The sequence below is a fragment of the Maniola jurtina genome, chromosome 15 (assembly GCF_905333055.1).
Source record: "Maniola jurtina chromosome 15, ilManJurt1.1, whole genome shotgun sequence".
NCBI lineage: Eukaryota > Metazoa > Arthropoda > Insecta > Lepidoptera > Nymphalidae > Maniola > Maniola jurtina.
The window spans coordinates 8,885,359-8,907,049 of NC_060043.1; the positions used below are offsets into that span (position 1 = coordinate 8,885,359).

The following is a 21,691-nucleotide window of genomic DNA, read 5'->3' on the forward strand; positions in this document are numbered from 1 at the left end:
AAACAGTAAACAGTCCTCCGTCACCGTCAGACATTTTCAATCTCATGGTACCATGGTACATTCATTGTACTTCTAGTTCCCTTATAGGAGTGTTGTGAAAATAATACGCAGTGCAGTTTTATATTTAAATTGTAAGTATACCATAGAAATAACCCAGTAGAAAAGTAAAATAATGATTTCTTGTTAATATTTCAAATGCCTAATGGCGTCTTTGTTTTGACGAGAATACTTTTTTGTAACTTCTCTTACAATATTTCATGAAAGTTGGTAGATATATGATATATCTGGTTTGCGACCAAGCCCCGCTTGGCGACTGCCGACTTTCATTAAATTGGATTTATTCGTAAATTCCTGCAGAAATAAGGATAAATGAGATATGATGAACAAGGATTGCATTGTCTAAATACCTACCTACCATCCAAATCGTCAGAGCCGTTTCCTTGAATTCCCGCTGGAACTCAGGAATGACGTCTTCAATGACTTATTATTGCGATTTGTAAATTAGCTGAAGCTGAATCAATGATTAGGTATATTATGTTGCTACAATGCCAACTATGATTTGCTGAATTTATGGTATTTTTACTGCAACTATGCGTTTTAGTCAGTAGCAAAAATGTCTGACAATCAATCAGAGGTGATTACGGTCATTGATGTATATAGGGTTAGTAAGGTATATAATATATGGTCATGTATATAGAGGGTGGGTAAGGTGTGATTACGGTCGTCACGCGTAGGTATCACGTATGACGTACTATTAGCCTATTAGGGCATTTGTGCACTCATTAGTATTCGTTTCGTAAAAATACGATTCAAAGTGGCTAACATACAAAACGTACACTACGCGTATGCACTCACTCGTATTTTTACGATTCGTACCTAATTGACGGATTTTTGACGCAAAAATACGGATCGTGTTTTTACGAAAACGAATATGAATTGAATTCCAATGCAAGCACAAACGCCCTTATGTCGATTAAATGTAATCAGCACGGATCACCCCTTTACATTAAATGCAAGAATAGGTAGCTGTAGGTATAGGTACCTACGAGGTAGGTAGTAAACTGTAAAGTTGGACAAGATTTACATAGAACCATTCCAAATATTACAAAGTTGATGATAGCTGATAGCATCAAATAGGTATAATCAGCCTGTTTGCGTCCATTGCTGGCCTTCCCAAGAGCGCGCCACCACATGACCACACATGATCTTCCGTCTTCCGCAACCACCCACGACCCGCTATCCTCTTAAGGTCGTCAGTCTAGCGAGTCGGAGGCCGTCCCACACTACGCTTGCTGATACGCGGTCTCCACTCCAGAACACGTCTGCCCCAGCTGCCATCAGTTCTGCGGCAGACGTGGCCTGCCCACTGCCACTTCAGCTGGCTAATTCGTTGAGCTAGGTCTGCCACTCTGGTTCTCCTACGGATTTCCTCGTTACGGATTTTATCCCTCAGAGAGATCCCTAACATAACCCGCTCCAGAATAAAATTATTAGTAGGTAATTAGTACCTACCTACTTAACTAAATAGTGAACACAATGAACACCGAGACACTATGTAGTGTCTAGGTAGGTATGTACCTACTATATAGTCTTTGATCACGGCGGAAATAGGTATGGCCAATGAGCTCGTTTTTATCGTTAATTTTATTTAGGTTGGTAGGTACCTAATGGAAACTAAGTAGGCAGGTACCTACTTACCTCACATATTTTTTAACTAGCTGATGCCCGCAGCTTCGCCCGCGTGGATTGGTCAGATCCCCTGCAGCATCAGGATTGAGGAGTTGGACTCCAAATTTTTTATGAAACAATGTCGCAAAGTTCCTCTATCGATTAAAAAAGAAATGACGCAAATCGGTTCAGAAATCTCGGAGAAATTTCGGTGTACATAGGTAGAAAAACACAACTCCCTTTTTGAAAGTCGGTTAAAAAAGTAGCCTATGTTACTCCCTGGTCAATTCTCTACTTGTCTGTGAAAATCCCGTCAAAATCGGTTCAGCCGTTCCCAAGATTAGCCTTTTCATACAGACAGACAGACAGACAGACAGACAAAAAATTTAAAAACGTGTGATTCAGTTATAGTATCGTTCAAATAACCATATGACCTTAATATGCGGTAGTTATTTCGAAATTACAGACAGACACTCCAATTTTATTTATTAGTATAGATTTGCTACAAGTACCTAGGTATACCGTATGCATGTTTTGTAAATTATAGGTACTGCCCTACCTACTTTGAGTAGGTAGTAGGTAGATTTTTTTGATCACACAATTTGATCGATTTAGCTCGGCTTTAGTAGGCATAGCGCCTAACTATAGCGCCCGCGCCAGAGGGGGCTTCACGTCAATGGTAACTAAGGTATTTTTCGTACTACGAAATAAGATTAATTGCTACTCCGTGGTTATATATTCCATTTGGAAGATAGGTACCCTTAGGTAGGGTCTTTAGGTAGGGTCTTTAGGGTAAAACTGTGGTACTAGTGAGAAGGTAATTAAATAGGTAGATATACAGCAGGTATATAAACCTAAACCTATTTTTTTTTACAGAAAGTGAATGGGGATAATATAAAAATGGATGAGGAACAGAATGGAGATGGAGAAAATGGGCCAGGGCGAGGTAAAAAATTAACATGTAACTACATACTTGTATACAGAGTGCAAAACAAGTCTAGTCTGAATACGAGGCGTACGACTGCGCATTGTACAAAAACAGCGGGGCCTGTGTCAGTCAGTCAGTGACCTCCGTAAACTGCCGTGTTGCAGCTTCAGATTAGACTAAGCGGTTTGCGTACGCTCTATCTACACACTGTAGTCTTTGCTTACACTGTAGGTACAGTCAAAGGCCGTTAGTCGTTAAGCACTTTAATAATAATCATATTCGCGTGGCGCGGTTATCCACTCTCTGTGTGAGCGCTGTTTCAACGCACAGGATACCTATGTGTTTATAAAAAAGATCATAAGTGCGACTGGTTTTTGATACAATTGCTACTCGAGTTCAGAGGCCGACAGACCTTTTAATAATCCATACTAATATTATTAATGCGAAAGTGCCTGTTTATCTGCCTGTTTGCTACTTTTTCACGGCCCATTTCTTTAACCAATTTTGGCCTGGTACAGATATAGCTGGGCATCCCGGCTCTTTTGCCCCGGAAAATCTTTGATTCCCACAGAATTAAAAAAAAAAATTTGAATCCACAAGGACGAAGTTGCGGGCATCATGTACCTAATAAATCACCCACGCTGACGCTCGTTGTATCAAACTGCCGTTTACGCTAGTTGTATCGGAAATGATTTTACAATAGGTACCTACATAATTTGCTGGTAAAGTTGCTCTTGATTCAGTGCTAAGTATAAAAAATCTAAAGTACTAAACTTCCTTTTCGCTTTGCCACAGTCAGGTAAAATAGACTTATTTTATCATCTAAAATAAGTCTATTTTACCTGACTAGCAAAACAGTTTTTTTTTAATTATATAGACTAGCGCTTGGCTGCAATCAGACCTGCTAGCAAGTGATGATGCAGCCTAAGATGGAGCGCGCTTGCCTAGAAGTTGCCTATTCACTCTTGACTTGAAGGTACCCATATTAAAGGTGGAAGGGAAAACTGATGCCGGAAGGGTGTTCCATAGTAGGGAGAAGAAGATATTGTAATGGTTGTATCATTTAATTATGAGCCATAAACGTGGCATAGTCTCCATTTGATTTGCGTTGCTTACTTATAATCACGTTTTGTTTGCAGGTCCTCACAGAGGTAGAGGTAGAGCTAGGAACCGTGGCTCTGGCAAAAACCAAAGAAATCAGTCTTTAAGCGCTAGAACCATGCAATACAATACCAACAGAGTAATGTACCGCGCTGGTTCAGAACAATCGCTAGCACCATTGATTCCTTCGTTGCTCGGTACGTACCTACACTTGTTACTTACCGAAGTTACAAATCTATGTTTAATATTTTTTTACATCTGCATAAACTTGTACTTACCTACCTACTTCTATTATATTATTTTATACTAGCTGTGCCCGCGACTTCGTTCGCGTGGAATCAGCGCGCTTTCTATAGCCACGGACGCTCAGGCGCGAGGCGTGTAGTACGTACTCTGTACGTTAAAAATGTTCGCCGTGATTCTTTAAATTGACATAACTTTTTTATTTATGAACCGATTGACATGAAATAAACACTAAATGTTAAGTGAAGCTTACTACAATATATTAGTGAAAACTGTATCTAAATCGAATAAGCCGTTTCTGATATTAGCGTGCACAAACACACAGACAAACAGACAAAAAAAAATTAATTACAATTTCGGGTTCGGCATCGATATAATAACAACCCCTGCTACTTTTTTTAATAAATTTCCATTGTACAGACACCACTTTTCTACAATTTTATTATATGTATAGATTATTATTATTGTATTCTGTCTTTCAGCTATGCCCTATCAGAGAGGACAACCGCCGCAACTGCAATATCATACCACAAATCGGGCCAATAATACGTACCAAAGGCCAAATAATCATGCTAGGTCGACAGTGAGACCCGAACATCATAACAATGACAGCGTACCTCATAATCATAATCGTCCAAAAAAACCAACTAATATGGGTTTTATAATGTTACAAAATCTCGCCAAATCAGAAAGCAAGGAAATCATTTCTCAAATTAACGATAAAAGGGAGGCGTTCATGAATCTATTACAGTCGCCCATAGAGAGGCTGGATGTATATGCTCTGGTTTTGGAACTATTGGCAAAGGTTTGCCAGTCATCATTTGATCAATTGAAGTTGACGATACTTTTGGACGTATGCAATTCGCCATTTATACTCAGTTTGCGAAACTATTTGATGGATCTGCCGTACTCAGAGCGCAAGTCTGCTAACAACATGTACTGGAAAAACCCTAATGAATTTTGGGTAAATTTTTTAACATTTTGTGAATGTATAACCACCTTATCCCCATCTATAGCCCTAGCCAAATGCAGGTCTCTCATAGATGGAACTTCGAAACTGTGTTTGGAAGCACTTGGCGAAAGACATGATTATAAGTTACCTGAGAATTGTGATTTGACACTAATAAAATTGCGCGAGGCTTTAACAACACATGAAAAAGAGAAAACAGTTGTAAGTATGATCGAAACATATTCAGAAGCTCCAATCTATTGTACATGTTACAGTCAAAACTCTTTAGCTATCAAAACTACTTTTAACCAATGAGTATTTTAAGACTACCTTCTTTATACCATTAGCCAAAAAGTAGTTTTGACTGTAATAAATCCAAATAAATTTAATAAAAATAAATATGTGAGGAGATTTGACTGACTTAACGATTGACGATAGTCTAAACGATTTTTTACCCATGTTTTAGTCATAACTAACTAATTTTGACCATCATCATTAGTCAAAACGAGTTTTGACTGTTTTAGTGCTGTTTTGACTTTTGACGTAGGTATATTGACTAACTCTGATATGACTATGACTAGCAGTTTTGGCCGGATAAGAGTTTTGACTTACAAATCTAACTGTAAAATTACATTGAGAATTTAATACTGATAGAAATGTAATAAAGGTGTACCTATCTAATAAATAATTAAAGTGCATAGATGCCTACTTGACTCAAGCATACCTATCCAATTAATATTATCTATTCGATACTAATTAGTTACTTAGGACGTTGATTTATCTAAATACTCACGCATGTACCGTACCTACCGTCACAAAATAACATGCATATTGCATTAGGTATATTTTTGTTGTTGTTTGGTTATTCTGATTTACACTAATTAAGCCCTCAAAATAACATTCATTTTTTTTACTTTACATTTTTTTCGAACATTGGATGGGAACTTTTAAGAGTTCCGTTAGTAGGTACCTTTCAGGTGCTAACGGAACCCTGAAAAGTTTCTACTCTTACTCTAATACCAAGCCTCCGCTGCCCGTCCGTCTGTCCGTCTGTCAGCGGGTTGTACTATCTCGTGAACCTTAATAGGTAGAGAGTTGAACTCAGAGATTGTGTATTTCTTTTTATTTTAAAAATGGCCAAAAAAGTTTAAAAAATTAAGAATGTTATTTCTTGTTCGATGGTAGGTAGCTTGATTTTTTATATTACTTCCATCAATATTTTGACGTCGGCTATTAAGTCTTTCTCTTTTATAATGGTGTAAGTACAATAAAGCATATTTCATTCATTCGTTTCAACAGACTGGAGAGCAGCGCAAAAAACCCAACGTAGACGATGAGGAACAGGAACCACCTGAGAGTTTTAGACAACTCTGTGTCATACCTAGACGAGGCGATTTGATTGAGGAGCGTCCGTTCCTTCGATCGAATGTCGTGAAGGGTGGTTATCGTGACGTCGAACACTACTTAGACGTGCAGTTCAGGCTGTTCCGTGAGGATTGCTTCGGCCCACTCCGTGAAGGCATACGTAAGTCATCTAATGAACTGGGCCTTGATTTTCTATCATTATCATCATCGTGTTTGCCAATCCGCACTTGGCCTGCGTGGTAGCAATCGAACTATACGCAGCTATACATTTCACGTAAAAATGGTCTGTGGCAGTGTGGACGACAGCGGCGAGGATGCTGAATGTGTCTGCTTGTAGATATAGTAGTGTTGCTCTTACCTACAGCTAGCAAAACTGAAGGTTGACTGACCCCAAGAGCCAATGCGCGACGGAATAGGCACCCCCGCCGTGGCCTCTCACTTCATGCCACAAATTAGATCGATAAATCACCCACTGCGCAGGTACGATATCTTTTTACGCGGCACCATCTGAAATTAGATTTCAATATCGACACTTCACCAAATATATTTACTGGATATTTTTGGGCATTTTATTTCTCGATCTATGATTAAGACCTAGGTATTACCTACCTACTTTATGTAGGGCTTTTGATAAATCATAATCTTTATTGCCTTTAAGTTGCAGTGAGAAGTTTAAAAATTAAAAACTATTAAATAGACCCAGGTCTATGTCTAGGTCCAAAATCAGGACTAGGACTAAGGCCTGACTAGCAACACTGAATATATATTTTAATACTTTCAATTACAGTTCAGTTTATACGGGATCCAACAAAAAGGAAATACGACCATATAAGGTAAGGTTTTTATAAATAATTTGCTGTCTAGGCACTACCTCTACCAATACAATTAAGCTAGAGTTGCGATTGCCGACCTATTTCAGCAGGTATATTATATAGCGTAGATAGGTAATTACAATTAGGCAACTGCCTACTCAGGATATACATTTTTTTTTTAAATTTATAGACTAGCGCTTGCCATCCCCCCTCACCCTTTCAGGTTAGTCCGCTTTCATTCATCCATCTTAGACTGCATCATCACTTACCACCAGGTGAGATTGCGGTCAAGGGTTAACTTGGTATCTGAATAAAAATATGGGCGAAACGTTCGCGTTAGGTTACTTACCCGCTCTCAAGTCGCGCCTAAAGAAATTTTACTTCCATTAATTCCATGTTAATGAAACCATGCTTAGGTCTAAGGCTGAGGCCTTGAGATCTATAAAGCGTACTTTGAAAACAAGATAGATTTAAAAAATAGATTTTGTCTGCAAAATTTCATGGACTTTGGTTGCTTAATATTCAAATGAAATTGGAACTACGATTGTATGAAACGAGTGACGGAGAGAGCCCTGTTAGGTCTGAACAAAGTCAAAGTGCCCTCTATAAATCTCAGGTTAAGATTAAGTATATGACTAGGTATGTACCTTGTATTAATGTTTTCTTTCTTTTTTTTAGAGTATTCCGTAACGTCAAATTTGTTCAACCTTATGTGTCGTCGCAAAAAGTAGGCGCAGTCGTGGAATTTGATGAAGCCACAAAGAAAAGATTTAAAAAAATGAACTGGGCCCATAACAAGCGTTTCATTTTTGGGTCGCTCGTTATATTCACAAAGGACAACTGTAAAAACTTGGTTGTGGCGACAATCCTTGATCGAGATGTGAAATATCTTGATAAAGGAAAGGTAAAGAAATATTTTGGATCCTAAATATCAGTTTGAGAGACGTGTGGTTCATTGGTGTTTTTGGTCTATTAGTGTATTTATGTCAGTCGATTCGCGCTGATTTTGCACGATAAATCAAAAACTAAAAATAAATAAAAATCTGTTTTAGGATGTACAGGTAAAGCCCTTTCATATGATATATAGTATATAATATAGTTGGTTATGTTGGTATAGTTATCTTATTTTGAAAATTGAAACAGATTGGTTTTAATTTTTTTTTTTTAAATGATGTAACCACAAATTCGCGGTTATCAGATTTATTCCTGTACTTGTGTTATAAGACCTACCTACCTACCAAATTTCATCATTCTAGGTCAACGGGAAATATCCTATAGGTTTCTTGACAGATACGACGGACAGACAGACAGACAAACAGACAGACAGACAACAAAGTGATCCTATAAGGGTTCCGTTTTTCCTTTTGAGGTACGGAACCCTAAAAATAATTAATCGTTAATCCTAAGAGTCGGAAATCGGAATCAATAGATTTCACTCTCTACATTATAAATAGCCAATATCACTCAGGGACAATGTAGCTGTCTATCGGTAAAAGAATTTTCAGAATCTTGTTCTGTATTCTAAAATCGGATCATTAGTTCCGAAGATTACCCCGTACATCCAAACTTACATTTACTTGTCTATAATATTACTGGCTTTGGAAGTCGACGTCTAAGCTGCTGGATTAGAATATACTTGGCATTAACGTCAATGGCGAGTAGAGGTGTGGGTACATCACTCCTCTTCGATTAACTGATAACATAGTGGTTGAAGAGACTCTGGAAGACCTTAGCAGAGTTTCTCAACAGCGGGGCCTAAAAATGAATTTGAGTAAGAAAAAAAACATGTCTGGTGCTCATATCCCGCCCCATCTAGTGATTGTTGGAGAACGGATTGTCGGACACTCGGAATTTTCAAACCCGCAATGCATAGCGTGCAAAACTCGGGTCAATGCCCACCCAACCACGCGGCATTGACTCCGAGTACCTAACGTAACCGGCCTATTTACGTGACGTTCGTTGACCTCTAGCGTCAATCAGCTGATGTTTTATTTGCAAACATATTCTGAACTTTTGAAAAACATAGGATTATTTTTATTTTTTCTCGCGTTTTTTTAATGGTACCTTATCAGTAATCATCTTCACCTGTTTTCGTTTTTGCTAGCGTTCTGGTTACACCTTGTATAAACCTGAGACGCACAATCCGGCCAGGTAAGGTCTTCCCGTCGCTGTGGTGTGTGAAAGTCCCCACAATAAAGACCTTGGGTTGTTTGTTTTTATTTTAAACCCAATGGAGAATTGTGGAAAAACAGTTCACAAATCCCCATTAGGTGCTTTAGAAAATGTCAATGGGGTTTAGTGGAATAGCCCCCTATGTCATGCAGTGGACACGTCTTCGGTTGAGGATGATGATGCTGAATATTAGTGTAAAATGCTTTTTGTAATAAAATAATTTCAGATTCCGGTATCAATGGTTGATGTAGAAGTTGGAGATGATCTGTATAAAAACGAAACTTACACGATGATAGAAAGTGAAGTATATTTCGAACCGTACTATCACGTACTAAAAGCTATGCAAGAGCCTTCTTTCCCGAATCACATAGCGATGAAGAAATACATAATTGATGTAAACGTAAGTTTAATCAGGTTATAGAATACTTAGGTAGGTAGGTACATATTAAGTTTTGATTCTCCTTCGAAGACTGTATTAATAAATTGAGCCACTGGAATAAAGCTTAAATAAGAATTTCGAATTTAGGCATTACAGTATTTTAAATACCTTTCTATATACTGAAATAACTTTACGTGTACATACTTATAATTATCCGTCGTATTATCCGCAGCCTGAACCCCAGCCTGCGAAATACGTAGATGAAAATAGATCATACACCGTGGAAACTGAACTAAATTTAAGAGCAAAATTTAAAGTATTAGATTTCGACACTTGGCCAAGCAGTGAAGAAATGAATTTGAATGAAAGCCAATATGAGGCGTACAAAATGGCTCTCACCCACGAGTTCGCCGTCATTCAAGGGCCTCCTGGGACTGGCAAGACTTATTTGGGTGTGAAAGTAGCTAAGACATTAATAGAAAATCTCAGATGTACCGCAGGGTCTCTTTTGCTTTTAGTATGCTACACGAATCACGCTCTAGATCAATTTCTAGAAGCAATCTTGCCTATCACAGACTCCATTGTACGCGTCGGTGGCCAGTCTCGGAACGAAGCAATGGAGAAAATCAATTTGAACACTATAAGGAAAACAGCGCAGAAAACGCCAAATTCGAGTCGCAGACTTTTCTTTGAACAAAGACAGAACTTGAAGGAATGTATTCTTAAATTGAAAACTGCTCAAGAATGCATTGAATCCTTGAACACGTCTGTTCTCAGTCACAATTGTATTAGAAGCTTTGTCCCGGAAAGTATAATTATTGGCGATTTTCATAAACGTTCTAATGGGAACTTCAAAGATCCATTATATTGTTGGCTATTCGAGAATGTCGTGTACGACTTCAACGAACCCATTACGCTCGAGGGTGAAGATACTGGAAATCCCAACAATAACGGAAATGACCAATCCGATAACAGACAAGAAATTACTTTGGATGACTTAGAAACAGAAAATCTAAGTAGTACTTTTGACATGAATATTCAAAGTTGCTTTTCAATAGAAAAGGCTCAAGAGCAGCTCAAATATTTGACTGCGCGTTACTGGAATTCAAAATCTAGGCAGGAACAGTATGATTTGCATAGAGAAATAATTATAACGCGATCCTTAATCCGGACATTCAAAGTAAGTTATCAATATCATATTATTAATCCATACTTCCGTACTAGTGTTGGTTCCAAACTTAAATGCGAAAGTGTGTCTCTCTGTGTGCTGGCGTTTCATGGTCCATCCGTTTAACGACATTTGGTACAGGATAGGTTGCATCCTAGGGAAGGACATAGGTTACTTCTATCACGCAAAATCAAAGAGTTCCCACAGGATTTTTAAAAACCTAAATCCATGCGGATGAAGTCGCGGTATCATCTAGTACAAAATAATTCGTAAGTATATAGCTACGTAGCACGTTGAATTGTTTCGAAATTGTCAGTATCAGCCAGGAGTTGAAGAGTTGAGGAGTGGATCTGAGAGCACGTAAAGGCGTTAGCCCTGCGCCTGGTCTCTCCTGTTGTGTTGGATTGCCGTGCCCACAGACTGAGAGTGAATGAATGGAGTGTTTGAGCAAACACTGGTTTGTGCAAACACTCTGTAATATCTCCTGTTTAGTTGACTGCTTTCTTTAGAGAATTGAGATTGGCTAGAATAGCCAGAATTAAGTTGGGAGCAGGAACATTTGTTTTAATTGGGATGATGCCTATTTCAAAAAAATATTATTTCATAGGAATTATTAAAGAGAGGGTCTTCCAAAATTCGCAAAATTCACGTCTGCTTTTAGTTTTAACATTTTAAATTATCGATTTAACTAAAAATTGCGTCAAGTGTTTATGACGTCACATCTATGTATTTCATACAAGCTCCCTTACTAAAGTGAGCGTTTTGACGTTTGATAAGAAGTCTAACCTTCTCGTGACATTGTAGGAGATGAGAAACTATCACCGCCAAGGAGTTGAAGTCAGCAAAGAAGTTAATTTGCGAAATCCTTCCCGTATCGACCCAGTTGATCGCTGGATGTTGTATTTTAAATGGACCAATTATGTAGCCAATGATCTACGGGAAAAGGTTCAGCCGCTGCAGGTATGCATCAGAACTTAACTGAATGACATTTGAACCGATACCTACAAATTTTTTTTACCGGTCAAGTGCGAGTCGGACTCGCACAGGGAGGGTTCTGTATCATCGTACAAGATCACTATGTCCTTTTTAATTTGCATGGCGGCCATTTTGAAAATTTTACTATTTGTTGTTTTATGGCTAATAGAAATATACTGAAAATTTCAACTCTTCATTTAAAAAAAAAATAGAGACATTTCTGCGGGAAAAAATATTTCGCTTTATGACGTCATTACCTTACATTAATACATAATTAAAAATAAATAAGTCTTGATTTTAATTTAATATTGAATTCTAGCCCCATGAACATCACATCATTTTATTACTAAGTACAGTCCAAAACCCTGTTGGTTTCTACATAATATTATAGTATCATACTGTAACACTTAAATCGCTGGCGACATGGCTTTGCTAACTGGGTAGAACTGACATTAAATAACACAACATAACACTTTTGTGTTTTATGTATTAAGATATTGACGCGCGCCTGATTATTCTTTTAGGACACTCTAAAAAGAGTTAGTGCTGAATACGAAGAGTCTAGAATGATAGTGGACTATGAGTTGTTGAAAAACTACAAAGTCATAGGCATGACTACAAGTGGGGCTGCCAGGTTGAGAAAGCTTATTCAGGCTTTGGCTCCACCTATTGGTATGTACCCCTAGCATCTTATATTTTTCATTTTATCTAGGAGCTTTTTTAGGGTTGCATACCGCAAAAGGAAAAACGGAAACCTTATAGGATCACTTTGTTTTATTGCCATACGAAAAAATGTATACAGGGTGTAACCATAACGCTAGTAAAAACTTAGCGTTATTATTATACTACGGGGGTGCTCTGTGACTTAAACACAATCCAATGCCGGTAGCCTTTATAAATAAATTGCTTATTTTGTAGTTTTACTGATTTAGTATTTTTCAAATCCGCAATGTATAGCGTACGAAATTCGAGTCAAGGGCATTGACTCGAAAAACTACTAACTACGACGACGCATGTTATTGACTCCGAGTGGCCTATTTACGCAATGTCCGTTGACCTTTAGCGTCAGTCAGATGTTTTATTTGCAGTATATTCTGAACTTATAAAAACACAGAATTTCTATTTATTTTTTCGCGTTTTTTGGGTATTTTTTATCAGTAATCATCAGTAATATCACTTGTCTTCGTTTTTGCTAGCGTTCTGGTTACAACCTGTATTAATCTATGGTGCATCGCTTACGGATTTCCGCGAGAATCAATTTGTTTGGCTTTCAGATACTTACTATAACTACGTATCTAATCCGTTTTTACTAACGAGTTTCTTTATTCAGTGATAGTGGAAGAAGCAGCAGAAGTCTTGGAGCAGCACATAATTACATCTTTGACGAAAAAGTGTCAACACCTAATTCTAATAGGTAAGCAAAATTGAAACATTTTTATTAGAAGGTCGGTCCAGGTTATTTTGATAGACTACCTAGGTAGATTTATGCAGCTTCCAATTATTGTTAACTTTTCAAAACTTCCTCCTTACTACCTGAAGCTGATGGCAGAGTTACTACAAATAAAATGGACTTTATATTTCAAAGAGACTAGTGCCTCTTTTTTATTAATGTGTTGGTACAAAACAAACTGAAAAAAGGCCTGTACCCTCCATATAAGATTTTACTTTTCACCAACATTGATATTTGAGAGTCGAAACATTTTAGCGTTAAAGTAAAATGGCCTTTAACTACCTTGTTTTAATGCTCAAGTTTGTACATACATATATACATATTTACAGCCAGCGCTCCAAGCGGAAATGTTGCGAAATTAAAATCAATGTTAGGTACTGAATTTTTCTGAAGTCTCCGCGCTCGACAGCGAACTCAACGCCGCCGTCGCGCGGATACTAATCCCGGACTAACAACACCGGACATACAAAGAAGCCCACTAGGGCCGTAAGCCAAGATGGCGGGCCCTAGCCGGTGAAATCCCGGCTAAAAGATCACCACCAGGGTACAATGTTGCCCTGCGCCTCACCCGGGTAAGGAGGCCATGCCTCGAGGCCCGTACCCCCGCTTGGCCGTTCCGACCAAACGGAGAAGACCTGCACTACTGAATTTTTGACTTTAAATCAAGGTCCGTTTGGTCTATTATTTTGTTTCGACTCTCAAATACTATCAAAATTGGTGAGAAGTAGAATCTCGTACTGAGGGCACTGCTCAAAATAAACGTTTTTTTTTTGTTAGGAGACCACCAGCAGCTCAGACCGTCCGCGTCGTACCTGAGGCTGGCGAAGCATTACAACATCGAAGTGTCGCTGTTCGAGCGCATGATCTTGAACGACATGCACAGTCGGCGCCTCGCCGTGCAGCATCGCATGCGACCGCAGATCGCGGCTCTCATCGCCCCGGCCATCTATCCCGACCTGCAGAACCATCCTTCTGTCGAAGACTTTCCGAACGTGCGGGGTGTCACGTGCAACGTTTTCTTCTACACCCATGATCACAAAGAACAGGTTCGTACAGAGTACTCAAAACTACGCAAAAGCAGTCCAATCTGAAATTGCAACATGGCGATTTGCGCCTGTGGATTATATACCTACCTAGCTACAAAAGCACGCTGAGATCTGTTTTTAGGTTTCCATACCCAAAGGGTAAAAACGGAGTCCTATCAATGTTACTCTGCTGTATTTCTGTCTGTCTGTAGAACGTAGACGAAATAACTACTTAGTTATAAACCTGAAATTTTAGTATTTGGTGTAAAACGTTGACCCGAACCTAAATATTGAATTAGAAATTTAATTAAATTATTTTTTAGGAGGGCTCCCATACATGAAAAAGGAGCCGGTTTTTTCTTTTTCTTAATGGAACAATGCGCAGTCATATGCTTCGTGTTCAGATTGGACTATGTACCTACCTATACCTACGTATCTTTAACTTTGCTAATAACTCACAGTTAAAGTTAACTTGTAGGGTAGGTAGTTCAATAAATAAATTAAGTCAACATCTTGACAAACACAATATGAGTTACCTTGAAAAGTTAGATTCTTTTGGTTTTATCTATAATAGGTACTTACTTAGTACTAATAAATAATGATATCTGCTTATTTTAGGTTATAGACGACAGTGCTAGCAAAACAAATGAAAATGAGGGAGATATGGTCCTCGGTTTGGCAAACTATCTAATGCAGCAAGACTACCAACCCGAAGATGTCACAATTTTAGCTGCATACTCCGGCCAAATGTTCTACATGAAAAAGGTATAATACAAAGAATTCGTATACAATGCAACAATCGAAGACAACATCTCAGCTTTATAATATCCATGTTACCGTCAAACTCTCATCCAGTCAAAATTACTTTCAACTGAAAGAAAACAGTCAAAACTAGTTACCTATACCGAACCCCGTTATTCAAAGTTAGTTTTGAGTGAATAATATTTGTCTTTAGTTTATTTAAAGAAAAATAATACTTTTTTTTTAATTAATTATTTTTATTTATTTATATGATTATTTTTAAAAGGGCTACGCCGGAAAGACTTGCTTCGTTGCCCGTTCATTCTCAACATGTCATTCTATTTCCGACAATGGCAGTATCATCTTCACAGGATTACATAAAAATCTTTACTTGAAAGTGTACAGTTTAAGAAATTAGTTAAAATAATGAGTTTGACATGAGTTACTCACAAATTAGTCGATACTAGGTTTACCTAATTTCTTAAACTGGACCCTTTCGAGTAAAGATTTTTATATAAATCTGTTAGAATGATACTTCCATTGGCGCAATTAAAATGCCATAAGCCTACCTTGTCGTATTAGTTTACGAATTGCGAAAAACCAAACTAAATATGAATTTCGCGGGTGCCCCTTAAATATGCATTTTTGAATTTCAGTCAAAACTGCTTTTGACCAACGGCGTTCGCTGAAACTAAGTATTTTGACTTACAGTCAGTTTCAGTTGTAAGTATTGTTGAATGGATAAAAGTTTTGTCTGTGACATCTACCTATACCTAACTTTATGATCCTTATTTGATGCCTTAATCTCTAGACTGAGTATTTTATATTTATTTTCAGCAACGTTTTAAATATTCCCACTTGTCAAAAGTGAAGATTACAGTAGTGGATAACTACCAAGGCGAAGAGTCTAAGATCATTCTTCTGTCGCTCGTCAGGAACAACGACGACAACAAAATTGGATTTTTGGCCATCGAGAATCGTGTCTGTGTGGCCTTGTCCAGAGCCAAAGAAGGTAATTAGTAATCCATACTAATATTATAAATGTGAAAGTGTATCTGTCCGTCTGTCTGTTTGTCTGTCTGCCTGTCTGCTAGCTTTTCACGGCCCATCTGTTTAACCGATTCATACGAAATTTGGTACACAGGTAAGTAGCTTGCATCCCAGAAACTGACATAGGCAACTTTTTTTTCGGAAAATCAAAGAGTTCCCACGGTATTTTTAGAAACCAAAATCCACGCGGACGAAGTCGGGGGCATCATCTAGTTACCTATAATATAACTCAACAATTCATGCAAGCCTTTTTCTATAACATATTTAGCGCTGGGTAGCAAACTCAATTATAATCAAACTGAAGATGTCTGAATTGAATCTACACTGGCGCGCTTTCCACTTGGGTAGGTACGTTAGACGAATTTAATTTACCTACCCAAATCCCAGAAATGTCTGTGCGAATGCCTAACGTTCTTTGATAATAGAACGTGCATCAAACTCTGTGATGCACGCAGGTAATAACGCACGCACTCTCTTACATCCTCTCCCTCGTTTTTTTGCCAGGATTTTACATATTCGGCAACATTGAGATTCTGAAAAGCAATTCACCGCTTTGGACGAAAGTTGCTGCCACATTAGAAGGCTTTGGTGCGCTTGGTACAAGCATACGACTAATGTGTGAAAATCACAGTAGTCAAATATCTGTTGTAAGTACTTACCTACTCAATTTATGGCTTTGGAGAGGCCATCGGCTTGCCATAGGTATATACTTTACCCACAAAAATATTTAGCTTTGAGTGTGGGTAAAACATTATCATCTAAAAAAAATATAAAAATACTTTTATTATATTTTCTTATGGCGGCCATTTTGAAATTCTTATTATTTATTATTATAGCGGCAATAGAAATACATATCCTGTGAAAATTATGACTCTCTACCTATTACGGTTCACGAGATACAACCCTCTGACAGACGGACGGACAGCAGAGGCTTCTTAAGGCGTGTCCAAACATAGCGCGGCAATCGTGAGCGGCATGCCGCGCGCGATTTCCGCGCTGTGTTTGGACGGCCGCCGCGCACGAATGCCGCGTGTTGCTGCCGCGCGCGAACGAGGTTGCCGCGCGCGTAGTGTTCGTTCGTCAGTGAAGGTGTGTGGACGTAAACGATGGATAACGAAACGGCAATTCGACTTATTGAAATATATGGTTCATTTAATGCATTATGGGACACCAGGCGCAAAGAATATCATAACAATAATTTAAGAGAAGACATGTGGGATGAAATCGCAAAAAATTTCGAGCAACCGAAAGCAGTTCTAAAAACCAAAATGAAAAGTCTTTTAAGCTCATACAGAAGGGAGAGAAACAGAGAAAAAACGAGTAACATTACTGGTTCGGGTAAGTTTAATCTTTTATTTAATGATATTGATGAAATGACAATAAGTACTCCTACAGCAAACAATAACAAAATGAAGTACTTGTAACAAAAGATTCTATTCTACTTACATATAGGTATCTAAGTTAAATGTATACTGTGGTATATGTAGTTCTTGGAATTTACGTAACCGAGTGAGCTTTATTTGTGGTTACGTCGTGTACATGTATAATTGTGTAAGTGTGCGTGCCTGTCGGAGCCTAGGTGAGAGCGGTCAGGCGCATGCATTGCGCTCGCTCACACTTATACAGATACGATACACACACAACCATGAGCCACCCGCCCTCGTGAATTGCAAGAACTATAGCAGGTAATGATAGTAATATGGTTCGTACGCAGTTCGCACGTTTGTAATGCTCAACTAAGTATAGTACGTTTTTTCATGCACGACCCAAAATATAAATAAATATGGCAAACCGATTGAGTTTGACATTTCTTAGAGCGCAAAATCATTGAATGAATGTTTTTAATAAATCAATGAATTAATGCAATTACGTAGATTGAATAATTTTCGAAATACGTATAATCATCATCGAAATATTTTGGTTAAAATATGTGACCGTTGTAAAATATGTTTAACGGTCTGATCAGCTGGTAAACTAGACTGATGGTCGTGAGTTTATACACACATGTTTAGGAAAGTATTTCTCACAAGCAGATGGATATAACAGAATTGACACTTTTATTGTTACAGATAGAAACAAGGCCTACAAGTCTAAATGGTTTGCCTACGAATCTTTCCACTTTTTGCATGATAGGGGTAATCCTATTGACACAGTGGTAAGTACGCTAATGAGCTGTGTCTCGCGATTGCCGCGTGTTGCTGCCGCGCACTCGCAGCGCTATGTTTGGACACGCCGTTAGGGTCACGTTGGCAACCTTCGGGTACGGAACCCTAAAAATGCGGCAACTTAAAACGCGTTTCTTTCAATTTTACAAATTTTGGGTTACCGTGTTTTACCATTCGAGGGCAGCGCGGCAGATTCGTTTGTAATTTGTAACGTGCCAGGCCTTGTCTTGGATGCCTATGCAAATCAATAACTAATTCTCTTAATAATACCTACCTGTATAGGTATTTATCGCTTGTCCAAGTTAACTGTAAGTTTTATATTATGTATACTATTATTGTAGATTTCGACTGACCAAGATTTTAATAGTAAAGTTCCTGAAGGCGGTTGTCTTCTGAAATGCAACTACAATCTGCCGTGTGGCCACGCCTGCCCGCTCATGTGCCACGGCTACGATCGAGGCCATATAAACACAAAGTGCACGTTGAAATGTGAAAGGTAACTTTTACATGACCTCAGGTTTCTTCAATACAATCCTTTATTTTCATAATGTGTGTAAGTATATGAGGTGTCACATCTAAGAAATATAGCTCAGCACTTTAGCCATGTCGGCGTACAAATATAGTAGACAGTTCTACTTGCAACTCTTTTATAAATACCACTAGATACAATCAAATAAAGAAACACAAGGAATTAGGAAAGCTTTACCACTTTGCAGTCCAGCATATTATTATGATAGTGACGTCACGCCTCAATTTGACCATATTTTTTATTAATAGTAATTGACCCTACAAAATAAAGATTTTGAGCTATTTTATAAAATTATTTCTATTTTTATTTTTATTTTTTTGTAATGTAACATAGGCCTAGTTCGGACTATATTAGTATTTAAGTTGAGTAGCGAGGTGTGAATCTGATAGGACAAAAGGTAAATAGGTGATTTAATATATAAAAACAGATATGTAGGTACATTGACTCGAAGTTTTATTTAGGTAGGTACAGGTATTTGTTGATAAATAGGCACACCCAAAGGCTAGTTCAGACTATAACACTCCTGTAGTATCTGTTGTCAGTAAAAATATTCTTTGGTTCACAGGATTCTTTGCGAACTGAATCACGTTTGTCCGTTGAAATGCGTGGAAGAGTGCAAGCCATGCCAAGAAAGAGTGGTGAAAAAATTGCCATGTGGCCACAATATGTCGGTGTTTTGTCACGTGGACCCTAATGATCCCAAAGTTCGGTGCTTGACAGTGGTCCCCGCTAAGTTACCAATCTGTGGCCATGAGGTAAATATGTCGTACAAACCACACGTTTCTATTTTTAACCCCCGACCCAAAAAGAGGGGTGTTATAAGTTTGACGTCTGTATCTGTGTATCTGTCTGTGGAATTTTAGCTCCTAAACTAATGAACCGATTTTTTTTTTTTTTTGAAAGTTGGCTTGTTCGAGAGTGTTCTTAGCTATATAATCCAAGAAAATCGGTTCAGCCGTTTGAAAGTTATCAGCTTTCTTCCGAGGGTGTTATAAATTTTTAATTTACACTTGTCAAGTAGTACCTAGGTAGTTTATATCTTACCGGAATTGTATGACGGTTCAGTGATTCTTTAGAATACCTAGTAATTCCATGAAATACCGGGATTGTTTTGACAAAGTATAAAATATGTAATCTATTGTTGGGTACTTCGTACTCGCTACTTCGTCCACATGGATTTTAGTAATAATCCCGTGAGGAAAAAGTACCTACCTAGTATGTGTCCTTCCCTGGGATGCAAGCTAACTAAGCAGAGAAATATACACTTGCGTTATCATAATATTAGTATTTAACTGGAAGCATTGTATATGGAAATAGGTACCTCCAAATGGTGAATCTTCTAGGCAGGACTATCTTCTAGGCGCGCTCTATTAGTCTGAAATCTGAATCATCACTGGTCAGCAGTTTGTACTGCACAGCGCTAGTCTATAAATTAAAAAGATAATTCCTACAAAGTTTTGTTACTATTGTAGGTGAAGAAATCGTGTTACATGGCGACTGAAAAGGTAAAGTGTCCGGTGCCTTGCGAGTACCGTGTGGACAAGTGTGGGCACGTGTGTATGCGCACTTGCCACGTCACGGAAGACCCGCATCACGAACGGGTAAGTACCCAAACTCATAATATACTCTATCCGCGGAAAGAAGTTAGTATAGCGCTTTCTTTACCCGAGGAAGAGGGTGTCGGAAGCGGTCCTCACGTAGTCGTATCCCGGCCCTGCGGGGTGAGACCGGCCGACGAGAGGCCCAGCAAGACGACCGCTGGGAAGTGAGGACCGCTCCAGGGCATCTAGGATACACTCGCAGCACAAATAATGCAATGTCCTTTTATTATGTTTGTTGTTTCAGTACTTGTGTCAGAAACCATGTGCGAAGGCTAAGAAAGGATGCACCATGGAGTTCGAAGGTGACCGCGGTGACCACCAGTGCGTCAAGAGGTGCCACGAGGAATGCGACGAATGCAATGTCGAAGTATGTTACGGTTACATTATAATGTTATGGTTTTCTCTTGACGTTTAGTATATCTACACTAAATTAATTGTAAACGGGCGCCGATCCAGACCTCAAAAGAGGTTGTGGTTAAAGTCACCTGAAAATCGGCAAAGCGCAAGTCGGAGCATGAATTCGCTCATGATTGACATAGTGCACTCCCACAAAGGAGATGTTTACAAAACATAATATGAAGCCCTGACCAAGATTTTCAACCGTGTAAAAAGTTGGCAAAGCCGTGAAACGAACACTAGTAAATTATAAACCTGTAAAATGTTAGTATTTTCCCTCACAAAAATTACAAAAGTAAATATGTCTTATTTGCACATCACAATATCACAAAACTTTGAACTACTAAATCGATTTTGATAATATTTTACAACTTTAAAGCCGACCGCGAAAGTATGACGTCACAAGTCTGTTAGGGTTGTGGGCATGCCCATCGTTCCCACAACGGTGGATGCGCGCTTGATTGTAAAATGTGTACCGAACAGACACACACACATGCACACACAAAAATTCGCCTTTATGATATTACTGTGATTTATATTTTGTCCTACAGGTAGACAAAAAGAGACAGTCCTGCAAACACAAGGTGCGCGTCGCCTGCTCCAAGAGCCCCGACGAGAAGCCGTGCTACAAAAAATGTGCGCGCGCTCTTGCTTGCGGACACTTCTGCACCAAGAAGTGCTTCGAGGTCTGCGGAAAGGACTGCAAACAAATTGTGAGTTACCCGTTGTTACTTTTGCCTGACTAACAACAAAGTTCAAAAAATAAATAGTCAAACCAAGGAAAAAAACCGGTCAAGTGCGAGTCGGACTCGCGTACGATGGATTCCGTACCATCGTACAAGATATTTTAACATTCTTTATGTGCAACACTGCAAGTTATTCACAATAGCGTCATTTATAGTGATTCAGTAAATTAATTTTTTCGTGGAGACATTTTAATTTTTTTTTTTGTGATGTAACCACATTTCACTGTT

At 38.5% G+C, this 21,691-nt stretch overlaps 2 protein-coding genes across 3 annotated transcripts in view; one reads left to right on the top strand and one right to left on the bottom strand.

The window, feature by feature from the left end:
* The window catches only part of LOC123872647 (NFX1-type zinc finger-containing protein 1-like), a 27,551-nt gene continuing 5,860 nt past the window's right edge, over positions 1-21,691 (top strand). For both annotated transcript variants that reach the window (XM_045917057.1, XM_045917058.1), the window contains exons 1-21: positions 1-131; positions 2,545-2,614; positions 3,736-3,894; positions 4,423-5,111; positions 6,189-6,414; positions 7,042-7,087; positions 7,745-7,970; positions 9,465-9,638; positions 9,850-10,797; positions 11,590-11,745; positions 12,285-12,432; positions 13,091-13,174; positions 13,988-14,256; positions 14,854-15,000; positions 15,814-15,988; positions 16,531-16,673; positions 18,533-18,687; positions 19,286-19,475; positions 20,193-20,321; positions 20,566-20,688; positions 21,269-21,430. In XM_045917057.1, the coding sequence (XP_045773013.1) occupies positions 2,569-2,614; positions 3,736-3,894; positions 4,423-5,111; positions 6,189-6,414; positions 7,042-7,087; positions 7,745-7,970; positions 9,465-9,638; positions 9,850-10,797; positions 11,590-11,745; positions 12,285-12,432; positions 13,091-13,174; positions 13,988-14,256; positions 14,854-15,000; positions 15,814-15,988; positions 16,531-16,673; positions 18,533-18,687; positions 19,286-19,475; positions 20,193-20,321; positions 20,566-20,688; positions 21,269-21,430 (4,395 nt within the window). In that variant the 5' untranslated portion in view covers positions 1-131; positions 2,545-2,568. The remainder of the gene's footprint in view (positions 132-2,544; positions 2,615-3,735; positions 3,895-4,422; positions 5,112-6,188; positions 6,415-7,041; positions 7,088-7,744; positions 7,971-9,464; positions 9,639-9,849; positions 10,798-11,589; positions 11,746-12,284; positions 12,433-13,090; positions 13,175-13,987; positions 14,257-14,853; positions 15,001-15,813; positions 15,989-16,530; positions 16,674-18,532; positions 18,688-19,285; positions 19,476-20,192; positions 20,322-20,565; positions 20,689-21,268; positions 21,431-21,691) is intronic.
* LOC123872667 (serine--tRNA ligase, mitochondrial) overlaps positions 16,225-21,691 on the bottom strand; it is a 17,033-nt gene continuing 11,566 nt past the window's right edge. Inside the window, exon 5 of the mRNA XM_045917105.1 lies at positions 16,225-16,249. The gene's annotated coding sequence lies outside the window, so the exon portion shown is untranslated. The remainder of the gene's footprint in view (positions 16,250-21,691) is intronic.